At 35.7% G+C, this 26,578-nt stretch overlaps 2 protein-coding genes across 2 annotated transcripts; one reads left to right on the top strand and one right to left on the bottom strand.

Annotated features, from left to right (window-relative positions):
* Positions 1 to 1,715: 1,715 nt before the first annotated feature.
* Positions 1,716 to 21,719, top strand: LOC145791499 (uncharacterized). Its single transcript, XM_082871854.1, has 5 exons — positions 1,716 to 2,230; positions 8,816 to 9,314; positions 9,440 to 9,511; positions 14,294 to 14,465; positions 21,397 to 21,719. The coding sequence occupies exons 1-5, from the start codon at positions 1,716 to 1,718 to the stop codon at positions 21,402 to 21,404; spliced, it is 1,266 nt and encodes a 421-aa protein (XP_082727980.1). The 3' UTR covers positions 21,405 to 21,719.
* Positions 17,605 to 18,891, bottom strand: LOC114304810 (ubiquitin receptor RAD23b). Its single transcript, XM_028249956.2, has one exon. The coding sequence runs from the start codon at positions 18,661 to 18,663 to the stop codon at positions 17,839 to 17,841; it is 825 nt and encodes a 274-aa protein (XP_028105757.2). The 5' UTR covers positions 18,664 to 18,891; the 3' UTR covers positions 17,605 to 17,838.
* Positions 21,720 to 26,578: the final 4,859 nt, after the last annotated feature.

Genomic DNA, 26,578 nt, shown 5'->3' with positions numbered 1-26,578 from the left:
TATTCTTTCTTTCCTACAGACAGCGCCAAATTGTGTGGGTGATCTTCCGACCACACTGCCCGCTTAGTAACCAGCTGGAGAGCACTGGCAGAATAGATGGCACCTGACTGACCTGCAACAGAAATATAAGAATCCCGCGGTGGTTTCGACCACCCGGGGGCACTCCGACGATCAAGTCAGTATATCTCTCAAAGATAAATCAAGTACTAAACTCACAAGCTTGAGTATCAAAAGCATACCTCAGACCCATGGGGGTGCCTCTCTTTTATAGCCAATACAATCCTAGTCCCAATAGGAGCCTGGCCCTAATGGACTTAGGATTACTGCTAATCTGGGACTCCCAGCGGGATTAGGATAAACTCTCCAAGAGTCTTATCTTTATCCAAACTGAAGTCTTCTCCCAATCTAGGACTCTTGTCCATATCCAAGTTGAGTTCCCTCTTCATTCTAGGACTCTTGTCCCTTATCCGCTTATCTCGGATTCCGATATCTTCGGAGGCAACCTCGGCCCAGCCGAGATGACCTCGGTACAACGACCAAGACACGTGGCACCTCGGCTGACACGTCGGCGTCACCTTGCCACGTGTTGGTACTCAGAAAATATTTCCCCACAAATTCATATAAAATTTTACAAGAATATATGACAATGACATTATTATTACAAATAAATTTATCTTTAATGGTGTGCTATTTTGAAGTGAAATGAGCGACACTATCATTATATATGAATCTTTTTATTTGTATAGCTGCATGTAATTTTAATTGTATTATACATATATATATATATATATATATTATTTTTAAAAGTAAATAAATGAGTCTTGTAAGTTATATACATATAATTTGCGCCATCACATCACCTAGAAGCCACCTAGAAGAATCATAACAAAATGAATCTCATGAATTATGATAGAAGATCGCAACATCTAATGGTCACTATATGGTCAAATAAAAATAATCATTTTAAAATTTCGTAACTGTTGCATCATAAAGAATTATTAAATCAAAGTGTATCAAAACATGTAACGGTTACTAACAGTTTCTCCAATCACAAGTTCGCTATTTCTTTTCTTGTTGATCAATCAAAATGAATTGTTGTGGATAAAGAGGCTCAATTTATGCAAGAATTATCCTATCTTCTAGAAATTTCAATTAAGTTGTATGTCATTTCAATTCTATTAATTATTTTATGTAATACATAAGAAAAAGAAAAAGAAAATAGTGAGTATGTAATCAATAAAATTGTAAGGGACCACGTAAAATATGGGGTAGACCTAAGTGATAATTTTTTCAACTTATGGCAAGTTAACCTAAAATAAAAAAATAAAAAAAAACCTAAATTTTTAATGGCAAATTTACTATAATTACCTTTTCTTTTCTTGGAAAGTTAATAAATTTCTGTGTCTTAGCTAAGCAATGAAAATGTACCAAGAACAGAATGGAAGAATGTCCACCATTTAGGTAACTTTCCTACTTCTAGTTAAAGAAGTTTTAGGAATTTAGAAAAAAGAATCATAAATCTATTCAGAATTGATGTGACCCATAATAACAATTTTAAATATGCTTTCTATTTTTTGAATCATTTTCTAATTTATTTTATGGGCTAATAGAGTTTCTGTTTTAGTTATGACCATAATTTTTTTTATTTGAGTTATTTCCATCATTGACCATCATATCTTTGTGGGCTACAATTGCAGCCTATTAAGGAGTTGATTATGGATTGGTGTGAGGATATCTTTGAAGGAAAATTTAGAGTGGTTCTGGAGCAGGAAAGGAGTGTTTGGATCAGTTGCCATGGTATCCCTTTAAATTTATGGAATAGTACAAATCTGAAGAGAATTGGTGGGTTATGGGGAAATGTTCTGTGTTTTGATAGAGATACTAATCAACCTAAATCCTTTGTGTGTGCCAAGATTAAGACTTCCACCAAGTACATGGAACCCATTAATGAGGTAGTAAACTTGGCTTGTAGAGGCCTAGTACACCCAGTGAGAGTTTGTGAAGAACAGGTAGTGATGGAAAAAATGATGACTGTGATGTGCAAATGTCAGAAGGACCAAGTGGTGGATGAGAAAGGTAGCTCAAATGCAGTAGGAAAACAGAGTGTGGGAAAGAGTAACAGTGAAGAGGAAGAGGATGATGACATGGACGATGACTTAGACGATGACATGGACGATGACTCAGACGATGCACTAGAACTCATCTCGGGACATGCGAAGCACGACCCCGAGCAATTTTATCTCAGGATGCGTGACGCATGGCCTTAGGTGGATTTCATCTCAAGACGTGCGAAGCGTGACCCCGAGCGGTTTTATCTCAGGAAGCGTGACGTGCAGCCCTGGGCGGGTTTCATCTCAGGACGTGTGAAACACGACCCCGAGCAATTGCATCTCGGGACGTGCGAAGCGCGAGCCCAAGCAGTTTCTCAAGACGCGTGACACGCGGCCCTGGGCTGGTTTCATCTCGGGACGTGCAAAGCACGACCTCGAGCAGTATCTCAGGACGCACGAAACGTGGTCTTGGGCGGGTTTCATCTTGGGATGTGCAAAACACGACCCCGAGCAGTCTCTCAGGACGCGTGATGCGCAGCCCTAGGCGGGTTTCATTTTGGGATGTGTAAAACGCGATCTTGAGTGATTTTCATTCTTCAGTTTCTCGAGATGCGTAAAACACGAGCCCGAGCAAATTTCTTTCATCTCGGGATACGCGAAGGGCGAGCCCGAGCGAGTTTTTTAATTTTCTCAGGATGCATGAAACGTGAGACCAAACGGTCTTTCTTGTTTCTCGGGACGTGTGAAGCATGAGTCCAAGCGATTTTCTTGTATCTCGGGACGTGTGAAACGCGAACCCGAACGGTTTTCGTTCTTTCATTTCTCGGGACGTGCAAAACGTTACCCTGAACGGTTTTTGTTCTCAATTTCTCAAGATGCGTGAAATGCAACCCTGAGCAGTGTTTTCTTTTCTTGTCTTTTGTTTTGGCGTGGTTAGAATATGGTTTTATCTTTATGCATAGAAGTTGTGTTGGTTTTAAGCTTGGAGCTGCTCATTCATATGTTGTTATCTCGTTATTTTGCTCATTGTTCTGTTATTGCTTATTGCATCATCTTGCATGATCATAAGTTTTCAAATAACTAGCTTCGTGTAGCGTGTGAGTCCAGCTTTCATAGTTGTATTGTACATATCATTTTGCATCTAGCCCTAGAACTACGCTGGTTGGATTCTTTGCAAAGGGATACGTAGGCAACCTGGGGGCGTAACCATTTTATTTTTGTCTTGATTGTTTGTCCAAGTCTTACGGCATTGTCAAAATAAGTCGTCTTCGGGCTTTAACATTCACTTACATCATTTCATGACTCCGAGTTCAGTCGAAGAGGGGCAATTGTAGACACCTCATTTTTTACAGCCCTTACGACTTGGACACCATTGCATGCACACCCGATGATGAATGTGTATGCTCGCCAAGTGCTCAAAGCCCTCAACAGAATGCCACATCTTTGAGCCTTTCAAACCTTGCACCCTTGTTGCCTCATTCTTGGACCAAGCCTTGGTCCTCCAAGCCTGCAACCCTTGGTGGGCTGCCGGCCATCACTTTTGGGTTGCCGACCACTAGTGATGCCCGACCGGCCACCCGTTTCTTTTGCAGATATTTTGTGACAGCTGTGCCAGCTGTTTGCACAGATGCATGCATCTATGTACACATGTAGGGCTGGATATCCTTGTAAGGAATTCATATTTTCTATATATAGGAGACCCCTCTTTGATATTTTAGGGTTAGAAAATTTTGAGATCAAAATTTTTCCTCTCTCTCTAACAAATTTCTATACTTTAGCTTATATACTCTCACCCTTTGCCTATATATCCTTAACCAAATCTTTCCTTCTTTGAGCTGAGGTGTTTTTGAGCTTGGTTGAGCTGAGGTGTTTTTGAGCTTGGTTGAGCTGAGGTGTTTTTGAGCTTGGTTTGAGCTCTTGAAGGGTGTGTTGTCTTGGTTTCGTTGCTTGAATTGCTTCTTCTCTTCAAGAGGTATAAGGCTTTATCCCTTTACTTGTTTTTTCTACTATTGTACTTGTTGTTTTCCAACTGATTTTGAGCTGTAAAACTTCTGTATTTTTTTGGCTGAAACTAGGGTTCTAAGGCCATTAAAGGTTGAGGGGTGTTCTACCCTTCTTTGTACCTTGTTTTGTAGGCCTTTGCCCTTATGTTTCCCACCCTTTTACTATATTTTTCTGAGTTTTTAAACATTGATTTTCAAAGCTTTTTTAGTGACCAAAATTGTGTTTTGAAGTCCAAATTTGGAGGGGTTAGGCTCCCCTCCTTATGTACTGCTTACTAGCCTAGCTTATGCCATGTTTTAGCATATTAATCTAACTATTTTTAGCTCAATTCCAGCATGTTTTAGGACTTGTTTTAGCACTGTTTTGGGCTGTTAGTTGCATTTGAGCTTTGTTTTGCATGCTTTTGGTGTAATTGTCTTCATGAGTTTAGTGTTCGAGGCCTTAGACACCATCTCCTTTGAGTTGATAGCATTTATTTATGCTTTTCTCACTCATTTTCAGCACTAATAATCTTTGCAATCTCATTTTTTTCTTGCCTTTTTGTTTTGCTTTAAAAGTGGTTCAAACAATTTGTTTGTTAAAAGTATGAGATTGAGATGTCATGTTTGATGGTTTAATCCCTTAGGGGATTCATTACCAACGGCATGATGTCTCTTTCATGCCTAAAACAACTCTTGGTTTGAGCCTTCTTTCCATTAGAGGACTTAAACTCACCCTTTGGACTCAATTGATTAAAGAATGATTAGTAAGTTAAAATAGAGTAATTAAAATTGAGGCTAAAATGGTGAAAGATAATAATTTGGTTGTGTTCAATCGGACATTAATTGAACACATGAAACTTGGACCATTTCATAATTGCTAGAGATGAAATGATTCAAGTCTCCAAGGTCATCATTTCCCTTGATCTTTCATAATAAAGAGGTGGTTTTTGAGAGTCTCATTTTGTTGCATTTATTGAATTTGCACATTTGGTTTCACTAGCCATCATACAATAAAATTGCATCCATTGATGGTTTCTGAACCAAATTTGCTACTCCTTTGATTTGTTCATGAAAAAGATGGATGAATTGTGCAAACAAACCCTTGAAATATCCCGTATATGCTTTGTTTGTTTTCTGTTGCAGCAAGGAGAACTGGGCAGCAGTGGCTGACAGGTGGCCGCTAGACCACCTTTGATGGCCGGCCGGCCATCACTGGTGGTCGGCAACCTTCATCATTGGCCGGCCGGCCATTGATGCAAATTTCAGCAGTGCGTTTTACAGGCAGAGCAGAGTTATTCTAGAAGTGGGCAACAATATATGTGTTCTATTGCGCAACAGAGGCTCTCCGGAAGCAAAACAATGGCTTTTCAGGTAGAAACCGAGCACGCGCATGAGCATCCCTCGCATTCCGAGCTTGTTTAAATTTAAATATTTAGATTAAATATTTGTTGTAATTAATTAGTTGTAGCTAGTTATTCAATTTCGTGTTATAATAATTAGTTAACTAGAATAGTTAGTTAATTCATTTGTTATAATATTAGTTAAGTTGTTTAGCTAATTTCATTTGTTTTGTAATAATTAACTTAATTAGCTTAGCTTTAATTAGCTAATTAATTAGCTAGTTAGTTTATTCGGACTCTCCTTCGTGAGAGTGCAATGTTGTAATAACGTGTATGTCTTCCAACCCCACGCCTTTTTTCCTTTTATTTACTAGCTTATGATGGTTAGTTTAGGGACATCATGTTTTGTTTAGTATACTTCATGCTTGCAACATGTTTAGCATACTTCATGCTTGCATCCATTTGTATTGCATGCACCGAGGCTTAGTTCATTATGCTAACTACATTATGCTAGTTTAAATACTTCTTTAAATACGTGCTTAGACCGCATGTTGTCAAATTGTCTCATATGCCATATTAGTAGCTGAGCCTAGTAATTGCATATCGCATGTGTTGTATTAGTCATATTGTATAAAGTTAGGATCATGTATTTTTCTAACTCATTTCTTTTTTGGCTTGGAATATTAGGTAAGCCTTTACTTGCTTTAGCATAATTGCATGAGTATTGATGTTGCCATATCTAACATTGTTTCCATGAGGCTAAGTGCTTAAATGATAAATTGTTTGAATGCCTGTGGATGAAGGCTAGTTGCTTGAATTGGAATAAATTGAGTCAATGTTCATATGCGATCACTTTTTCAAGTGGTACATATTCGAAACAACTTTCAAAACAAACATGACTCGAAGTGTTCCGATTCATGCAAGTTAGTCTATACTTGTGTGTGTGCATATCACATAGTAATGCTAGCTTAATAAACCAAATAGAGTATATAATATACATAAGATTTATATCATGATTAGTAGAGGCCGATCTTGATCGGGCGAGCGGGGGTGCTCAAACGTATTCATGACTTTCTCCTATCGTACCTAAGTTTCCGAGCAGAGACAATCTTGGTGATGACGGACACATGGCCTTTGGCATGACTCATAGGTTTTCTAAATTTTCCAAAATATTTAGGTGGCGACTCTGTATCTGGCAAAGCAGTCCATTTTTGGCAATTTGATTCAAAATCGATTTTCCAAAAGATTTGCCAGATTTGAACTCTTTAGTGTTTATCAATTTCACATTACACTTGTGAGATTAGATTTAGAACCACGGGAGTCCGAACTGTAGGGCTTATATTTGAACTTCCGAAAGGGGGCGCGAAAAAGGCGAGCTACAACAGGCCAACTTAACTCAACGGAGTCCATCTCCTTTCTTCTTCCAAACATGGAGTACATCTCCTTTCTCCTCTCACACATTATACATTTACAATGTATTAAAACCTAGCCATATTCAATGACAATAGATAAGAGATTAGTTTCAATTCACCTAATCCTCATGCAATTTCTACAACAATCATAGTTATCCTCCACCGATAGCCCAAAACAGATATTTCTAAATAGATATATAATTTTCAAGACAGATAAATTATCCAAATTTCTATAGGTGAGAGGTTATACATACCCAACTCCACCATTTACACAAACGTCCATCCAATTTCATACTCCCGATGCCAATTTCATATTTTTATACAAAATAACTATTCGAGACAATTAGGGCAAAATTTTATTTTCTTCCAAAATCCACCCCGGTTATCAAAATCAGCGAATTTATCACAACACAATCTCATATTTACTCTCATAACCAATTTTGATACATACATTGGAAAACTCCTCTTTGATTTTAAACCAAAACTCTAGGTTTGTTCAAAATCATCCTAAGTTTCAATATTTCTTACACATTAACAAATAACTAAGTTAAAACTCATAGAAGAGTGTGGAAAGTCCCTATCTCGAAGCTAGAGATCAAGGAGAAATCAGAGAAATCTCAAATAAATCAAAACCTACTTTTGTTCAAATGAAAAAGAGAGCCTACGGTGTGCTCTACCTTTTTAACAAAGGCACACGGTGGAGAAATCACTAGATCTAGATGAAAATGTAGAGAGAATGTAGGTTTTAGAGAAAGAGGGTCTCAACTTTAGGGTTTTGAGAGAAAAGATATGAAAAGATGAAATAAAAGAGTGCTACTACGAACTGATATACTCACAGTCCGTTTGAGTGCAAGAAGTGACACTCAAGCGTTAGACACAATAATTGCTCCACTCGAGTGCAAGAAGTTTCGCTCGAGCGCAGAATACACACTTTCAGTAGTTTGGCAGACAACAAACTCAAACGCAAGAAAAGCCCCTCGAGCTAAAACCGCTCAAGCACAGAAAGCACCACTTGAGCGTAGAATGCACTCTCCCAGTAATTTTGTAGATCAACAAAAGTACTGAGTTTTCACAAAGCCCGTTTGAGTACAAGAAGTGTCGTTCGAGCGGAAGAGTTACTACAAAAAAAAAAACACATTTGGCAATCACCTTTTTTGAGTTGGTCGTAAAAAGTATACTAATCTGCGATCAATATTTATTTTGGTCACGGATGGTTATGTTTTTGTGACCAATATTTTTTTGGTGGCTGATAAGTAAGTATTTACGATCAAATACAAAATTTGATCGTCAAAAGTGACGGTGGAAGCGTGAAAAAAAAAAAACCGAATGTCAAACCTTTTAGTGACGAGTAAATTATGGCTTGTTTTGACAAGCTAACAAAAAAAAATTAGATATTAACTTTTTTAATCAAAAAAAATTAACTTTTTTGCCCAAGTTACTACCCAAAAAAAACTAACTTTTTTGAGTAAAAAAAGAGTCTAAAGACAACTTTTTGCGACTTCCCAAAATACCACTGTAACAAACCTACGTAATTTTGAAGTTCTAAAATCAAAAACATGTGTTGCTGAGCCTTGAGCTTCCTTCATTGTTGCCCACTTTCCTTACGCTGTGTTTGGTTGGGGGATTTGGGAAAAGAAATGGAAAGGGAAATGGAAATGAAAGGAAAAGGAGAAAGAATTAATAGAATTCCAAATCCCAACTATGTTTGGTTGTGTTGGTTATAAAATAGAATTGATGTCCTAAAAGGTCTCCTATTTCTTTATTTATTTCTCACCCCCTTTCTTTTCTCATATATTTTTTATTATAACCAAATATAAATAGGATTACATTTCTCATTCCTTTTTCAAATCCCACCCCAAAAACCCCAACCAAACACAGCATTAATAAAAATACGTTTCCTCTTTCCTTGAGCTTCCGATCGGTTCATCAAGAATCCGGATCTTCGGTCGCCATTCCCTGTAGCCATCCCCTGTCGCCCCCAAAACGACGTCGTTTTGGGGGCGAATTTTCAAAAAAAAAAAACGCAGAGAAGAGGGAGGAAGGAGAGGAAGAGGAAGAGGGAGAGGGAGGAAGGAGAGGGAGAGGGAGAGGGAGGGGGAGGGGGCCTTAAATACAGGGGAGGAGGAGGAGGAGGAGGAGGCGACAGCGGCGAGGGACGAGGACGGACGGCAGCGACGGCAGCGACGGCGGCTGCGACGAGGTGGAGCTGCTGCGACGGCAGCGACGGCGGCTGCGACGGCGGCGAGGGACGAGGACGGACGGCGAGCTCGCAGCCTCCTCCTCCTCCCTACCCTCCCTCTCCCTCTCCCTCTCCCTCTTCCTCTCCTTCCTCCCTCTTCTCTGCAATTTTTTTTTTTTTCTGAAAATTGCCCCCAAAACGACGTCGTTTTGGGGGCGACAGGAAAGGGCGACAGGGGAAGGCGACAGGTGATCCGGATTCGGTTCATCAAACCCTGGCCACCATCTCGTCACTTCATCCCCTGCTTTTGTTGCTCTTCATCTTCGCCTCCGCCTTGTACTTACCAGGTTAGTGTCTCTCTCTCTCAATCTCTCTCTCTCTGTTCGTGTATATATATATATATATATAATCGATTGACCCTCCTTTTTTATCGTTGCAACTCCTCACTTCCGATCGGTTCATCAAACCCTAGCCACCATCTCCGTTCACTTCATCCCGTGTTTTGCTGCCTCTTCATTTTCGGCTCCGCCATTGTGCTTACCAGGTCAGTCTCTCTCTCTCTCTCTCTCTCTCTCTCTCTCTCTCTCAATATACAACGATTTTTTTTTAGATCCCTCTAATCAGACCTGTTTCATCGAATGCTCTCTGTAATTTGTCAACTCACGGCCCTTCTTTTTATTTCTAGTGAAGAATCCATATCTATGTCTATATCTATATCTCTATCATTTGATTTTCATACATAGACTTTCTGATTTTTTTTTTTAATCTCTATCATTTGATTTTCATACATAGACTTTCTGATTGATTCGTAATCGATCTCTGCTTCTCTCTCATTTTTCTTTTATACCCTTGTGTTTGTATATTTGTTTCTGATGCAAGATTTTTTTTTTTTTTTTTTTTGAATATTTTCTCTTCTCTGTTTGTTTGCTGAGAAAACCGAGCATCAGAACCAAAATTGGATTGGCGGATCTAATCTTTCTGTTGTGGCAATTACTGGATGTTTTCCTTTTCTTTTTAGGACTTTCTTGGTAGTTTCTTCTTTTGCTAGTGTGGTGTTTTGTCTGTAAATGATTTGTGTTTGTCTTCTAGAATTCAAAATAAGAAATTGAGCCATTTGCAGTAATATTTTTTAATAGAAAGAAATAAGACGAAAAAGTGAGGGAGAGAACATTTATCTGAGTATTTTTCAATAACTCACACGGGTATATCTATAAACTTATCTCTCTGTATTTCCTTCAACCTTCAACTGAATGTTTTTTCTGTGACTAATGTCTTTTCTGTTTGTGAATATTTTCTCTTTTCTGTTTGTTTGCTGAGAAAACCGAGCATTAGAACCAAAATTGTATTGGAGGATCTAATCTAAGCTTGCTGGAGGTTTCTGTTGTGGCAATTACTGGATGTTTTACTTTTCTTCTTAGGAATTTCTTGGTAGTTTCTTCTTTTGCTTAGTGTGGTGTTTTGTTCTGTAAATGATTTGTGTTTCTGTCTTCTAGAATTCAAATAAGAAATTGAGCCATTTGCAGTAATATTTTTTAATATAAAGAAATAATAGGAAAAAGAGAGGGAGTATTTCCTTCAACCTTTATTTAATATCTGAGTATTTTTCAATAACTCACACGGGTATATCTATAAACTTATCTCTCTGTATTTCCTTCAACCTTCAACTGAATGTTTTTTCTGTGACTAATGTCTTTTTATTTATTTAATGACTGGTTGCTCTTATGTATCTCTACGGTTCTTGGTCCTCTTCTACAAAAAAAAAAATAAAAAAAAATAAAAAATAAAAAAAATAAATAAATAACAGGGTCAACTTTCTTACAAACTGCCCCTAGTGTGTGCTGATCCAAATGCTTTTCCTTCTCCCCCACTCTTTTGTGTATCCACTACCATATTAAGAGAGGAGGTGGGGTAGTTGAAGAAACCAAACCCCACTTTGTGAATGGGTAGTTTCCAGCAGTTTGCTGCCATTGTTTATATTTGTATGTGAAATGCTTTACCTTCCAACACGGGTCCTCTCTTTCCCCTCTTTTGCTGGTTTTTAAACCACCTAAATTACACTTACAGTTGGGCTCTTGATTCATTTGGTTATTTTGAAACCTACATTCTAGCAACTACTTGGGTGATGTGTAGCAATTAGAAGGGTTCTTAAGATTACTTCAATAAGAGTAACCCCAATGCTACTCTTTATTTTTCATTAGTTAAAGTATAGAAAGTACACTTTTTTATTTTACCTAACTATTTTTTTCCCTCCATCTATGTGCTCCAACGTTACTTTTTATTTTACTTGTCTATCCACATAAACTGTTTAAACTTTAAAGAGCCTCCGAATGATCTCCAAATGTAGCTAGAAGAATTTGTTAAAATAAGCTAATATAGTAGCTAGTTTGTTGGAGGGGGTAAACAAAAATGTTTTGGAGCTCTACTTTGAATACTTTTTCTGGGAACAATTTTTGACAACTGGATGAAGCATAAGAGTGCTAGAAAATGGTGCCTGAACTTGCTTATAAGCTCCAGAATTACAACATTTTTTAAAGGGTTAATAACACCAAGACCCCTTCAACTATCCGTGAATATTATTTTAACTCCCTCATTTATGAATCCGTACAACTTGACCCCCTCAACTATGAAAATTGTACAAATACACCTCTTTTGGAGGTGGTCTAGAGGGGGTGAAAGTAATACATTTTTATAGTTTGAGTTAAAATGTACATGTTAAGAGATGGGGAGGGTGAAGTGATATTCACTAATAGTTGAGGTGTTTTTGGTGTAATAAACTCTTTTTTAAAAGTCAACTTGAATCCAACGCCCTTCCTGCCCACAGCTCAGCATAGTGGAGTTAATGGGTTTGGGGTACACATGTCATACTGTGCATTACGTACATCTATTTGCAGTGCATTTTGTATAGTAAACTAAGTGTGTTTTTTTGAGGGAATATTCCATAGGATTGGACTATTAGTCCATTTGGATTAATAGTCTATAGTTTGGTTCAATTTTTTTGCTCATTGTATCATATGGGGAGGGGTGGGATTATTTTTATGGGATTGGTATCCCATGAGACGAATGTGTGAAATGTTCATTTTACCCTCATGCTATTACTTAAAAGCACAATGCTACCAAAGGTGTATGAATTTTTTTTTTTGTATGTTGGTCAAAGTTTGGTTCATCAATAGCTAGGGCTGGTCACTGAGGCTCTGTTCTGTTTTTCCTTCCAATTTATAAAGCTAACATCTTTCTTTTAGTTCTTATATAGATGTACCCAAATAGGGTTACTTAATAATCATGTGAAATCAGTTATCCCTACTATCTTGTATACAAAATATGATGAAACACATCTTTATAGAATTTTCAAACACAATTTTTAAACTGAAACCAAATGATAAATCTTTAATTAGAAGATCTTGTCGTTAATTTTTGGCAATTTTCTTGGTATGAATATATGTGTGCGTATTTATACAATTTTTCAAAAGGCTACTTTGGGGACTAACATGAAGGTGGACAACTGAGGAACAGTGTAATTTTATCAAGGGTTCATTTCAGAGTTAATAACATCGCCAAGCAGTCTTTATATTACCAGTCAGAATTTATGTTTTAATAAGGTACTCCTTTCCTTCTCTTTTTCTTTGGTTTGGTTGGTATGCATTTATTGTTTGGGTAAATTAAAATCCTTTGTTTTGATTTGAATGCATGCAGTGTGATAGGCAAGATATCTAATGAAGTTTGGTATGCCTTAAATATGTTGTATTGCTTGCCACAGTTCCTACCTCCCGATAAAAGATAAAGAAGATTTGCTGTAGCCTTACTAATTAAATGTACTCAGGAAGTATGACCCTGGTTTAACGGTTGAACTTCTAAAACCTTGTGTATCTGGGATCTATAATTTCTTATTTATACTTCTAAAACCTTTATTTTCATTCAACATATAAAGTAAAATATTGTCAAAAAAAAAAACCATTACATCACAAATGTCAAAAACATTTAATATACGGTAAATTAGATTGACCATCTTTGAGATTTACAAAAAAATCAACTCGCAAATTTGACATAATTACATCAATTTCTTTTTTAGTGAGACTAAAGTGATCTAAAATAATTTAGATATGACGTAGACATAAGATAGTCAATGATAAAAATATACATTATAGTGTAAAAGAAATGGTAACACCAATTTTTATGCTCATTCTACAAACGAATAACTGATAAAAATTGGGCAAATTGTTATATGAATTAAAATTTTAAGGAAGCATAGTGTAATTATTTTAAACGTCTAATGCTTGATGTATTTTCTCCAAACCTCTTAGGCTCTTAGAAGTTAGTGTAATTTACCTTTTAATTTAATAATGAATAGATCATCCTTAAAAAATAAATAATCACAAGTTAAATGTGTCTTGAGGCTTGTTCTATGATGTTACCGAAGTGTTAAACCAGAGAAAATAATAAAAAGAAACGCCAAGTGGCGTGTTTCACATGTGTCTTAGCGTGTCACAACTAATTTGAAGTGTCCATGCTACAGTTAATGCGCTTCATAGGCTACAGTTAATGCCTACCTAACTTCATGATTGGCCTTACTGAGTAATGTGGATAAGGAATTGGTTGTGTTTTACTCCCCAAAATAAATAGTGAACTATTTAGAAATATTAGCTGCCTGTAGAACCATGTAGTCCAGTTTTGACATCTGAGATCTGTAGTCATACAATAGTCTAGGCATGATAATTCTTGACATTTAGTATGATTAATGACACACATACCTAGTGTTTTTAGAGTTGTTTGAATCAGCTTGAATCTTACAACAGCCTTAAGCCTACTCTTCATGGAATGCTTGAACATTAAAGTTTAATTCATTTTCTTCAGGTACAGGTGTGCTTTTTCACTTGGAGTGAAAGTTGAATTTCATTAACAGGCAAACATTGTTTAGGACAGCATATGATCCAAGTTTGATCAGTTGGTTATTTTCCTTTGATTGGTTACCTTTATTTCTAGCAAGTAATATTATTATTATGTTGGCACAAATAGAGGTAGCACTAACCAAACCACTAATCTTATTTATAACTGAAAATCAAAACATAAAGTTGGTATCGTCGTAATATAATGTAACATCATAGGTAACTAAGAAAGAAATAAGCATAAAATCAAATATAAAGTAATGGCATGCACTTGTTAATGAAGACATGTTTAGTTATGATTCAAATTGTAATGAATTTTTTTGTTGATAATTTCATGACTTATAATGTGGTTCTAATATTAGACTATTATCTTTTAATTTCATGAATTGTCATGCATTTTAAATTTTTGCTTCTGGTTGCTTACAATTCATTTGTTACGTACAAAGACTACACAGATGCCACCTGAGCAAGCCAATAAGAGGAGGTCGACGACTTCAGTGTCAGAGGCAAACCCGATTGAGGTCCCAGCTCACATATCAACAGCTCCATCTCCTGTGGATGCATCTGCAGGTCTATCTCCTGTGGATGCATCTCCATCTTTGCAAACAGCTAATATTGGTAAGTGTTTCATCCTTTGTATAGAACAATTTGATTTCTGCTCCTGAAACTGTAATCAATGTTGAGTAGTTACTACATGCTTACTCTTTTTGGAGTGATTATGATTAAAAATTTGTTAGTATTGAAGTATGACTCTGTGTATATAGTAGCAGCAACGTATATATTTAATATTTTCTTATGGTTTTCAAGTATATGAGTGTGTAGTGAAATATATAAGTAATATATATATATTGTGATGCAAAATGTGTATTCTAATTGAATGTCGGTAGAGCCTTAGTTGGCAATAATAAGTAGGAGACTCAAGGTATCCTCTGGGTGTTATTGTGAAGGAACTCTTTTACCTTACAATTATTCCCCTTCTGATTAAAGGCAAAATACTATAAGGATCAAAAAAAGAAAAAAAAAGAAAAGAGGAGAGATCTTCGAAGTCACAAATGGCACCTAAAAGATAAAGTGAGAGACAATTAGTCATTAAAGAGTGCAAGGCATGTTTTTTAGGTGGCGTTTGATATGAGTCAGGCTTACACTTTTTTAGGTGCCATTATTTTTATAATTTTGTTGATTGATTTTTACTTTTAAGACATAAGGTATTGTAATACGGAGAGGATTAATTACTTGTTATTAACACAAAACCGAAATGCAATGGGTTGGTTTATTTATTTTTAGTTGAGCAATGTAATGGTTATTGAGGATTTTATAAAAGGAGCACTTGGAGAGTTTGCAATATATATTATTCACCTAATTTTTTTTTTATCGTGGAATAGAAAAATGTGTTACCATTTTGACTTGTTACTCGCTACGAGTTCCACTTCGATAATTTAAATAGATTGTCCATTTAAAAATAAATAAATATGATAAAATTATGATTATTAAATAGATTGTCCATTCATATGATGGTCTAATATTGATTTGATTGGTTTCATAGGTTGATTTCATTCGGATTTAGGTACATGGTTGGATGGTTGTGGGACATAGGTTGAGGTGCCTTATTTTCAGTACATGACTTGGTATCAAATTAATCAAAAGTCAGATCTGTGGGAAGTTTGGGTAGGTAGTTTCAGGTTGATGATCTGGGGCTCTATTTTGTGAATGACTGCTGATAGGTAGTTGGTCTGTGCCATAAGGAGATTGGTATTTTTGGATGGATGATTGCTGCTTGTTAGCTTGTTTGGTTCAAGAGGCTTGATCTTGTTAAAGGCTGCTTTATGTAAAGGTAAAGTTAAGAGGTACTATGTGCCATTTTGGGAACATAGTAAAAAGCCACATTGTTGGACAAAATGTCCAAAAATGTGGCTGCCAAAAACGCAACAAAATCCTTTTGGGAAGTGCCAAAAACGCAGTCCTAAAATTACAAATTAGGGCCTATGAAAAAAAAATAAAAAAATAAATCTCTTGTAGAAATTTAATGTATAAAGAGAAATGATTGTATTATTGATTGTTGTATATTGATTGATAGATATATTAGTACAAATGTGAGAGGCTCCTTATATAGGAGATATAGGTGTAGTAGGTGAAGTGGAGGTGGTAGTGGTGTAGGTGAATTGGAGGTGGTAGTGGTGTAGTGGGTTAGGTTTAGTGGAGTAGGTGAGGTGGTAGTGGTGGTAGGTGATGGTAAATTCTAACAGCCCCCCGCAAACTCAAGGAGGATAGAAACTAACCAACTTGAGTTTGAAGAGAGGAACAAAACAAGAAAATACATAAAAAAAGGATAGGAGACACTGTATGGTCGTGTCAGACCGTTGGTGAAGACACTGTATGGTGGTGTCATAACGTTGTAGAGGACACTGTATGGTGGTGTCATAACGTTGTAGATGACAGTTTATGGGGTCATGTCGGACCGTTGTAGAAGACAGTTTATGGGGTCATGTCGGACCGTTGTAGCAGACAATGTTGTGACAGTTGTTGTGACAGTTTACGGAGTCTTGCTGGACCCTTGTAGAAACTAACCGGAATCAATGTCGGGACAGTTTACAGAGTCTTGTCGGACCCATAAAGGAGCTAACCGGAATCAATGTCGGGACAGTTTACGAGTCTTGTCGGACCCATGAAGGAGTTAACCGGAATTAATGTCGGGACAGTTTACAGAGTCTTGTCGGACCCATAAAGGAGCTAACCGGAATCAATGTCGGGACAGTTTACAGAGTCTTGTCGGACCCTTAAAAAGTCGCACTCTCAAAAGGTGTGCCCAATCTTTCAAAAAAGGCGTGCCATCAAAAGGCGTGCCCAATCCATAAAAAGGCGTGCCATCAAAAGGCGTGCCCAATCCATAAAAAGACGTGCCATCAAAAGGCGCGCCAAACACGCGGCGATGCACGTGATCGACAGTACGCGTGTCGGCCTCTTCGTCATGTGCTATATAAATGAAGGCGGAGGCTGAGAGAACATGTGGAAATCAAACCAGTCTAAAACCTCTGAAAAACTCTTCGTGGGCTGAGAGAGATACACTGGTAACACTCTGTAAACACTCTGTAACCAACCCATCTCTGAAACACTCAGCAACCATAACATGGCCTCTTCTTCCTGTCCAGCTACCCAGAACATGGCCTCCTCTTCCCGTGGTCTGCTTACGCTCTTTCCAGAACTGAACGAGTCCACAAGAGAAATAACTGGTGCGGTGGCCAGTGAACCCCAACCAAACACTTCTGGGTTTGCTCCTTTGAACTTTCCGATGCGGTCGGTGGAGCAAAAAATGGCGGTGCAAACTGATGTTGAGGCCAATCAGTATACTCTGAAGTCATGTGTGGAAACCATGACGGCGGTCACAAACTTGTCGCACCGGCTGCAGAGCAGGACAAATGAAGTGCAACAGTTAAACTCCCAGCTGGCTCTGCTCCAACGCATGTATAAGGATGCGCGAGCAGAGATAAGTGTGCTAAAGGCAGAAAACAAGGAGCTGAAGCGGAAGGCCACCGTGATGTTCCGATTTGGAGGTCCACCATATGCTGCAGTGGAGGAGCAGGGAGGAGGAAACTTGCTTGGTGGTCTAGGAAGCACGGAGGCAACACCGTCAAGGGCCGTCCAGGACGGAGGCAAGAAGAAAAGACAGGCGGCAGAGTAGAGAAGAAAAATCCCGCCTGTGTGTGTGGGTGTTTGGGTTTTTTTTTTTTTTTTTTTTTTTTTTTTTTTTTTTTATGTAAAATGGTGATCGGGGTGAGGCCCGACATGAATAAAATAAGGGAAGGTTTGGTGTGCAATTCTGCCCTTTTTTTTTTTTTTTTTTGGTTGAAATAATAAGAATAATAATAATATATAAAATAAAGTGTTGTGCCACGTCTTGGGCAGATCAAATACTTTGGAAAAAAAGTTGAAAGAAAAGTTGAAAAGATGAGAGGAGAATGGGACAAGCCCATGTGAGTGTGAGTGAAAGTGGGGTTTAAAGAAAGTGAGGTAGTGGGTTGATTAAAAAAAAAAAGGATTGTGGGTTTGAAAGTGGAAAGATGAGAGAGAGAGAATGTGAATGAAAACCTAAATTGACACTTTCAGGGATCGAAGAGAGCAGAGAGAGAGAATCAAAAGGAGATGAATTAGGTGCTCCAGAGATGGGTGCAGCTGCTGCTGCACGTGTTTCAGCCCCCTCAGAAGTTGCCTGATTCACAGGCAAATGAGCCACTGGCACTGCAACTTCCGCTGCTTCTGGAATACCTGAATACAAGTAATCCACAACTCGTTCTGGATTGTTGTAAGCAGCTCGAAGTGCACGGGTAACTATTTCTTTGTCCCAGTTGCCACCACCTATATCCATTATTTGTTGAATGGTCTGCTCAAGGTTAGAACCAGCAACCAAAATGGAAGCAGCCTGACCATACGTATCAGAAGGAGCATTAGCTGTTGCCACATTGGAACCAGACGAGGTGATTTCTGGGGCCGGTGCTTGTACAGGAGCTTCAGGTGCAGAAGTAGGATTAGAAATTGGTTGAGTTGTAGATCCAGGCTGGGTGGATGAGGTCCCACTTGAGCCCAAAGTTTTACTCTTGCTAAGCATGACAACAAGAAAACCATCTTCAGAGACCTTGTTCTCTGCTATAGTACTTTCATCTTTCAAAACCTTTCCATTGTGAATCAATAATTGCTGTCCACATGGATAATTGTCTTTTCCTTGCACATCTTCAATATTTTTCTTAACCGCCATGATGGTGTCAGTGGGTTGAACCCTAATTTCGAAGTGGCTGCCTTTGAGAGTCTTTACAGTAAGCTTCATCTTGGCGAGAAGAGTTGGCGTCAATTCGAGCTAGCAGTGGTTTGAGTTGCTGCAGTGGTTGGAGGTTTTGGTAGGTTTTAATTGGTTGAGGTCTGGCGGGCGGTTAAGGCAAAGTTGCCGCTCGCCAGAAGGCGAAGAGCACCAAGAGCTTAACCTTGCTCTGATACCATGTAGAAATTTAATGTATAAAGAGAAATGATTGTATTATTGATTGTTGTATATTGATTGATAGATAGATTAGTACAAATGTGAGAGGCTCCTTATATAGGAGATATAGGTGTAGTAGGTGAAGTGGAGGTGGTAGTGGTGTAGGTGAAGTGGAGGTGGTAGTGGTGTAGTGGGTTAGGTTTAGTGGAGTAGGTGAGGTGGTAGTGGTGGTAGGTGATGGTAAATTCTAACATCTCTTATGTTGGGTAAGGGTATTTTGGTCATTTTAATTTGATTTGACACCATAAATAAATATTAAATTAAAAAGCAAAAGGCCAGCTTTTTACCAACTTCCCAAATCACTTCCAAAAAAGCCAAAAAGCTTGGTAAAAAGCCAAAAGTCAGCTTTTTACCAATTTCTCAAAACAACCCTATGTGTATGAGGGAGTAGGTGGTGCTTGCAGATGATGGTGTTTTTTTCTAATATTAGTTAATTGGTTTGTGTTGCTTTGGATTGCTGGTTGTTTGTTTTTTTTTTTCTCTGTTGGTTTCTCACCAACTATTGAGGCTTGTGTTGGGAAAAGACATGGCTGAGAATCCAATGAAGTTGGGGGGGGGGGGGGGGGAGATCCTCTTCATACACACTGGCGGGCTTCTTGGCTTGTTCGATAAGACTGACCAGATGATGCCGCTGGTGGGGAATTGGCGTAAAATGGATATTCACAAATCTATACCACGGATGGATGGCGTTGGAAAAATGTTTTAGGCTAGTAAATAAATTGCTAGTTTTAAATATTTTCAGTGCCTCCAAGTCTCAGACAGAATAATTTTGTCAATGAAAATCAACTTTGTATTTGCGACTGTAATTCATACATCTTTTTCCTTCATGTGCTATCTGGATTTTTTTTCTTCTTCCTTCTATTGAACCTGCCATGCATAAACACTTCATGGTACTGAATGTCCACACACAAATAAATAAATACATTGTATCTCTCTTGAAAATTTGAGAAATTATAATTTACTCTCAATGTTTGGCAAAATTACACCGTGTTTCCTTAATATTTTGATTCACATTACAGTTGTCCCCACAATGTTGACTTAATAGAATATTCTAGTTACAATCTCAATACAGATTGTGTGAGAGTGAATTTTGCACAGTTGAAATGAATTGGAGGTGACAGAGCTTGTGTGCCTGTTAGTTATGGTTAGCATAGCTCAGGTAGGGGACCTCAAGTTGATTATACATGGTTGCACATGCCACTTGAACCATATCTCATGATTTGATTATACATGGGGACTATGATGAAGTGTCTTGTGCGCATGTGGCCTTCACTTAGACGTCAGGCTCACATCCTGGTCTTCACTGCTTACCCTATTATTTGATCATTGCCCCTAATCTTGCCCCCTCTCACTCCATTGTCTGGTGCAAGCTTGTTGCCTTGTTCCTCTCTCTCTCTCTACACCCCAACCCACCCCACCGTTTAGTGTCTCAAGGGAAAATGAAGCATTTGACTGAGAGAGAGAATTTGATGGGGTGAAGTAAGGTAGTGATGGTGGTGTTCATGGTTGGCAGTGACAAAGAAAGAGGCATATTTCACTAGTGGGTGAAGACAATAGGTAGTGTGTGTATGTGAGAGAACTCTTGACTTCCATGTTACGCCCTATTGAAAACCCCAGCATAGACCCTCTCCATTATAACCTTTTCAAAACTCTTAGCGATAGAAGCAACAACGACTACGATTATAGCCTCCCACCACATTTATATCACCCTTTCTTTTTGTCCGTTTTTGTTTATATCACCTTATTACCTCAATCAATTTTTGAATTTTGTTTATTGTTGAGTTTGATATTGTATGTTGATGAATTTGGTGAAGACTTTCTAGCAGTAGTAGGTGTATGGTGGCAATGGTGGTGGCTGCATTTGGTGGTAGTGATGTTACGGTGGCAGTCGTGGTAATTATATCTGGTGTGCATGTGAGCTAGGGCAGTGGCAATGGTGTTAGGGATTGAACTAGTGATGGAGGAGATAATACACGAACTACAGGGATGGTAATAATATGGGTAACAAAAGTAAGAATTGAACCAGTGGTGGAGCCTGGATGGTGGTGATAGAGTTGTTATAACAAGCATGACAGTGGTGTAACAATCTGGGGTAACTTGGTATGATATGCATTTGACTTAAAGTGAAGTGTTGCTGCTGTTTGCATTTGGGAAGGACATTATATTGTAGAGTTGTTTACTTTTGTGGCTGCTACTATTTTTGTTTTCAGTGGTTGTTTGGATTGTTGTACTTTGATTTGTTTGGTCTCTAGTCAACTCTTGGTGTTGTACTAGTAAATGATTGGGCTTTTTCTTCGCTGCCATTCTAGTTGTGATTGTTTAGTTATGCTATGATGCTTTTAGTTTGATTAATTCCCTAGGTGGTGTTGTGTGTTTTTTTTTTTTTTTTTGAACTGGGCAATAAGGTTGTGTGTGATTGTAGGTTTGGGAGTGGAGTTAGATCCATAGATTTTTACAATATAGAAATGTAAACAAAAATATTATTAGTAACAACGCTTTCTTCAATTTTTTTTTTTTTTATTGCAGGTAGCTAGAGGCGTAGTCATGCATGTTTATGGACTTGAGGTTGCCGATACATTAATTCTAAGTTGTGCATATATATACGAGGAGTTTTTGGGATACTTCGTATCGGACAAATATGACATTCATTTGAAATCTTTGATGTTTTCTAAATATTTTTTGATGTGGTGAATTTGTTGCAAGGATGAATGGTTATATTTTGATGCGGTGAATTCGTTGCAAGGATGGATGGTTATTTTGGACGTGTAATGTGTTAATATTGACAAGTGGTTGTAAATACATACATTTCCTATTATTTTGACTTTATAATTAATAGTTTTTTGTTTTTAGATTGGATTGTTGATGGATTGGTATATTGAAATTAATTGGATGGACATGAATTATGTATTAATTGCAAATGTATTATAGGTATTATAAAAAATTTAGCATTATATTTAAAAAAATCATTTTTGAAATTAAAAGCTTTGTTGCGACCAATACGATTTTAGTTGTAGTAAGATTCTAGGAATGACTATTGGCGACCAATGAGTAGTAGCTAAAACACACTTTCCGTGACCAACTTTCTTCCTGGTCGCCAAAACCTTACTTTCTGTGACCAACATTTTCGTTGCAAATGCTTAGTCTGAACAAGTTTAAATTCTTTTAGTGACCAAATAGTTTGGTCACTAATGTTATGTTTCAATGACCAAAATAGATGGTCACTAAAAGTTAACTTTTAGCGACCAAATTCTTAGTCTCAACACGATCAACTTTTGACAAATTCAAGTCCTTTTCGCGACCAAAATGTGGTCGCGAATGATAGTTTTCTGCGACAAGGTTCACTTTTATTGCCAAAAACCTTCTCTAACGGGCTTTTGGCGACTAAATTGCAATCAACTTTTTTTGGTTGCTAAAAACTATTAGCGACTAGTTTTGATCTTTCTGCGACCAAAAAGTTGGTCGCTAAAAGTGTTAACAAAGGTTTGAAAATTAAGCATCCAATTTGTTCTAAATGCAACCACTACAATCCAATAACCAAATTCAAGAAAGTATGAGGGGAAAAAGACATGAACAACATTACAAAACTACGAAACATAAGTTCAAGATACAAAAAGGTCGGGTTAAAATGGGAATCGTTATAATGTTATGTGAAGTATTGGGCGGAGATACTCTAAAATATCACATCATATATATCATATATATAAGAGTAGTATTTTTTCCTTTCTTATGTGGCGCATTCTAAAACCTTTTCTATTTATATATAAAGTTCTACACAAATTCAATTTCAATTATAGTAACTAATTTTATAGGAACTCTATTTGAGAAATACTTATTTTTTATATATTTTTCGTCGTGTATTCAATTTTGTTGTTGTTAGATTTCTTTTATAGAGTTGACATTTTAATTTAACTATTATGATATTTGAAAAAATTTTATCTTGATATACAAATAAATAAATAAATAAGACAGAATGTGAGTTTAATTATGTGCATCGTACTGATCAAATTAATTTTCTTTTTTTCTTTTTTATCTATCATATTGATGTCTTAATATTAATTTATATTTAATTTTTTATTTAATATGAAATTATTTATTACAAGATATTTGTATTTAATTTAAATTTTATATACCTATTACAATATGTATGAATAATTCAAAAAAAATAATTAATATTCTACATAATTATTTTAATATATATCATATAAAATCATTATATAATAATTACACTTTTATAGCACAATAGAACTAAAATCATCAAAATAATTTAACTAAATCTATTATATAGAAGTATTCAAGTATACTTTTATAGAAGGATGAGGCCAAAATTATTAAAATAAATAATTAAAATTAATATTATTCTTTTGTAACACATATCATAATATAAAATATCATTACATTTAGAATATCTAATAAAATTAACAATATCTATTTTATTTAGAAATTAGAAAATTTATATAAAAAAAAAGAAAAAGAAAAAAGCAATGAAGTGATAAAAAAGAGCTTTGTTTGATTTTTTAGTCTACTATGGGAGGAGATTATATGAAAAATGTAACCGATTCTTTCGTTTCTTTGAGCTACTAGCCATCCGTCGGGAGTTTTAGGTTTACTACCAATATTTTAGCAACAAATCCAATAAATCTAAGTGTAGTACTTAGTGTATTGATCTTTTTTAAAAAGGGTTTGTGTGTGAGTTGTTTATTTCAAGAATAGGCTAGATCCAACTAGTTGTACTTTTTTCCCTTATAACTAGGAAAGAAAGGGTACATGATCTCGCAAATTACTTTTGAATAATTTCAAAAATTATATGCAAGAACTATAGCATTTTGTGATTCTTGAAAATTATATGAAAAATAAGTGTTTCTCAAATCATAATATAAAATATCATATCTAACACATATCATAATAGAAAATATCTTTACATTAAATTATCTCAATAAAGTTAACAATATCTAATCCAACACATAATATATTATAATAATAAAATATCATATCCAACATATAATATATATTATATTAAATTATCTCAATAAAATTAATATATATATATATATATGTGTGTGTGTGTTGGATTATATATTAATTATTAATTTTATTGAGATAATTTTGATTGGTTCAGTCAGCTGTCTTTGTACAAATATAGTTAAGATTCATGATTTGACAGTTGTGTTCTTAAGATCAGATTAGGGTCTCCAAACTTGTGGGCAACAATGTTATGTTGGGTGTCTATTGCTTGCAGTGTAAGGGTTCATTTAGATAGTTGGGATTTTAAATCAATGGATTTGACCTTAAAATCATTTAAATATATAACTTAAATTGAGATATTATGGTTTATCTATGAATGTCAAGATTAAGTTAAACAATTTTATCATGATATATTTGAAATCACTATATAAAAGTAACTATTTAAAATTATACTGAGAATTCTTTTTCTAGCTATAAGGTTCTTATTAAAATATATATCGTCTATGATACACACTTTGAAAAAGGTGCGTGCCATATGTGCTAATTATGATTTTTATAATTTTTGGTTATGACTCATTATGGTTTTGGCTATGACTTGACTCATTATGGTGTTGGTTATTACTAAGTAATGACTTATTGTGAATAATTATTTTAGTTATGATCGAAAGAAATCTTTAATTATGCACGTTTGTCATGACCTATTATGGTTATAATTTGGGTCACAACCAAAAATGTCTTTATTTATGCCTTATGATTTATTAAGTGATGACAAAAAGTTATTTCATTACGACACTTTTTAGTGATTTAGTTGCGACACTTTATAGTTCAACACCACAAAGTGTCATAACTTAAATATAGTACACATTTTTTGAGGAGTGTGTATTGTAACATTACCCAAATGAAAGACATCAATCACTCTCTATGTCCTTTTTTTTTTTTTTTTAATGTCAAAACTATAAAAATAGTCTCTGTTTTGCTCTTAATTGTATTTTGGTTTTTGAGTTTGGAACAAATTATAAATTGGTGGCTACTTCAGTTTACTAGTACATATAAGAGTTTTAAAGGTCAAATTTTTGGGGCACTTACCAATTAGTCCTATTAACTAAACTTATTTATCTGCAGGTCCTAAATGATAAATTTATCACTATAAAAACAAGAGACTGATAAATTTATCACTATAAATTTATTTATAAAAACAAAGAGACTAATAAATTTATCACTGTAAATTTATTGATAAAAACATGAGACTGATAAATTTATCAAATAGGACTTAATGGATAATAAGTCTCAAAGTAGGACCTATTGGTAATTTCTCCCAAATTTTTTGGTCTCTAAAAATGAAAATTTTGTTACAACAGATATTTAGGGACTAATTTCTATAGTGGTAAGAATAGTCGTTAAAAGTTCATCCCGAAAAATAAAAAATAAGACTTTTAGCAATTTTTTTTTTGAAAATGTCACTAATAAATACACTTTTGGGAGCAAAATAATTTGGTCTAAAAAAGCATTATTTTTTCAAACAAAAAAATTGGTTCCAAAAAGATAATAATTCAATTTTCAATTTTTGTTTTAAAAAATATATTAATAATAAAATATTTTCGCAACAAAAATATTTAGGGATTTTTGGTGAAAAACCCCTTCTACTGGGGCTTTTTTGTGTGAAGCCCACCAAATAAAATAATAGTTTCAAAAGTTTCTCAAATAAAAAAATATGATGAAAAGGCTGAAATGCCCTTCCATATAATCCAAAACCCTTACTGAACCATTTCTCTTCCCTTTCTATCTCCACATTACTAGTATCCTCTCTCTTCCCTTTATTTTCTCTCTTTTTAAGCCCTAAACCCTTTTGATCTCCATTTTCGATCCATCTCACAAAATCGAAATCTTGATATCGTCCATTGAAATCCATCACCATCTCAGATTTGATACCTATGAACTCATGTTTGAGATAAATAGTTTCAGATTTGAGATAAAACGACTTCATATATGTCCAAAAAAATGATAACTTGATATATTACAATAAAAAATCGAGAGTTTTTTGTTTGTTTGTTCATAGATCTAAAGTAAAATTCGACTATAATTCATTTATCTAGTATGTACTCTGTTTTCGCAACAGTAAAATTTTACTCTGGTTAATGAAAAATAAAGTTTATTCTCTTATGCATAGACAAACATTCAATAATACAGTAAAATTTTACTTTAAGATTCAGAGTAAATTTTACTCTGAAATACAGTAAAATTTATTGAAAAACAAATCAAAAACTGCATAGACAAACATTCAACAATACAGTAAAATGTTACTTTCAATTCAGAGTAAATTTTACTCTGAAATATAGTAAAATTTTAGTCTGAAATAAAGTAAAATTTTACTTGAAGATTTAGAGTAAATTTTACCAGAAAACAAATCAGAAACTACATAGACGAACATTCAACAACACAGTAAAATTTTACTTTCAATTCAGAGTAAATTTTACTCTGAAACACAATAAAATTTTACTGTGAAATAAAGTAAAATTTTACTTGCATGTTAAGAAAACATAACAGATAACACCAGAGTAAAATTTTACTCTCATTTTATCAAACAAAAATAGAGCACATACAAGAGTAAAATTTTACTCTCATTCTGTCAAACAAAAATAGAGCACAAACCAGAGTAAAAGTTTACTTTCATTCTATCAAACAAAAATAGAGCACAAACCAGAGTAAAATTTTACTTTCATCATGTCAAACAAAAATAGAACACACA

This window comes from Camellia sinensis, chromosome 5 (assembly GCF_055761805.1).
Source record: "Camellia sinensis isolate YWXY chromosome 5, ASM5576180v1, whole genome shotgun sequence".
In the NCBI taxonomy this organism is placed as follows: Eukaryota; Viridiplantae; Streptophyta; class Magnoliopsida; order Ericales; family Theaceae; genus Camellia; species Camellia sinensis.
The sequence above is the reverse complement of the archived record's forward strand: the minus strand, read 5'-3'. Positions and strand labels throughout refer to the sequence as shown.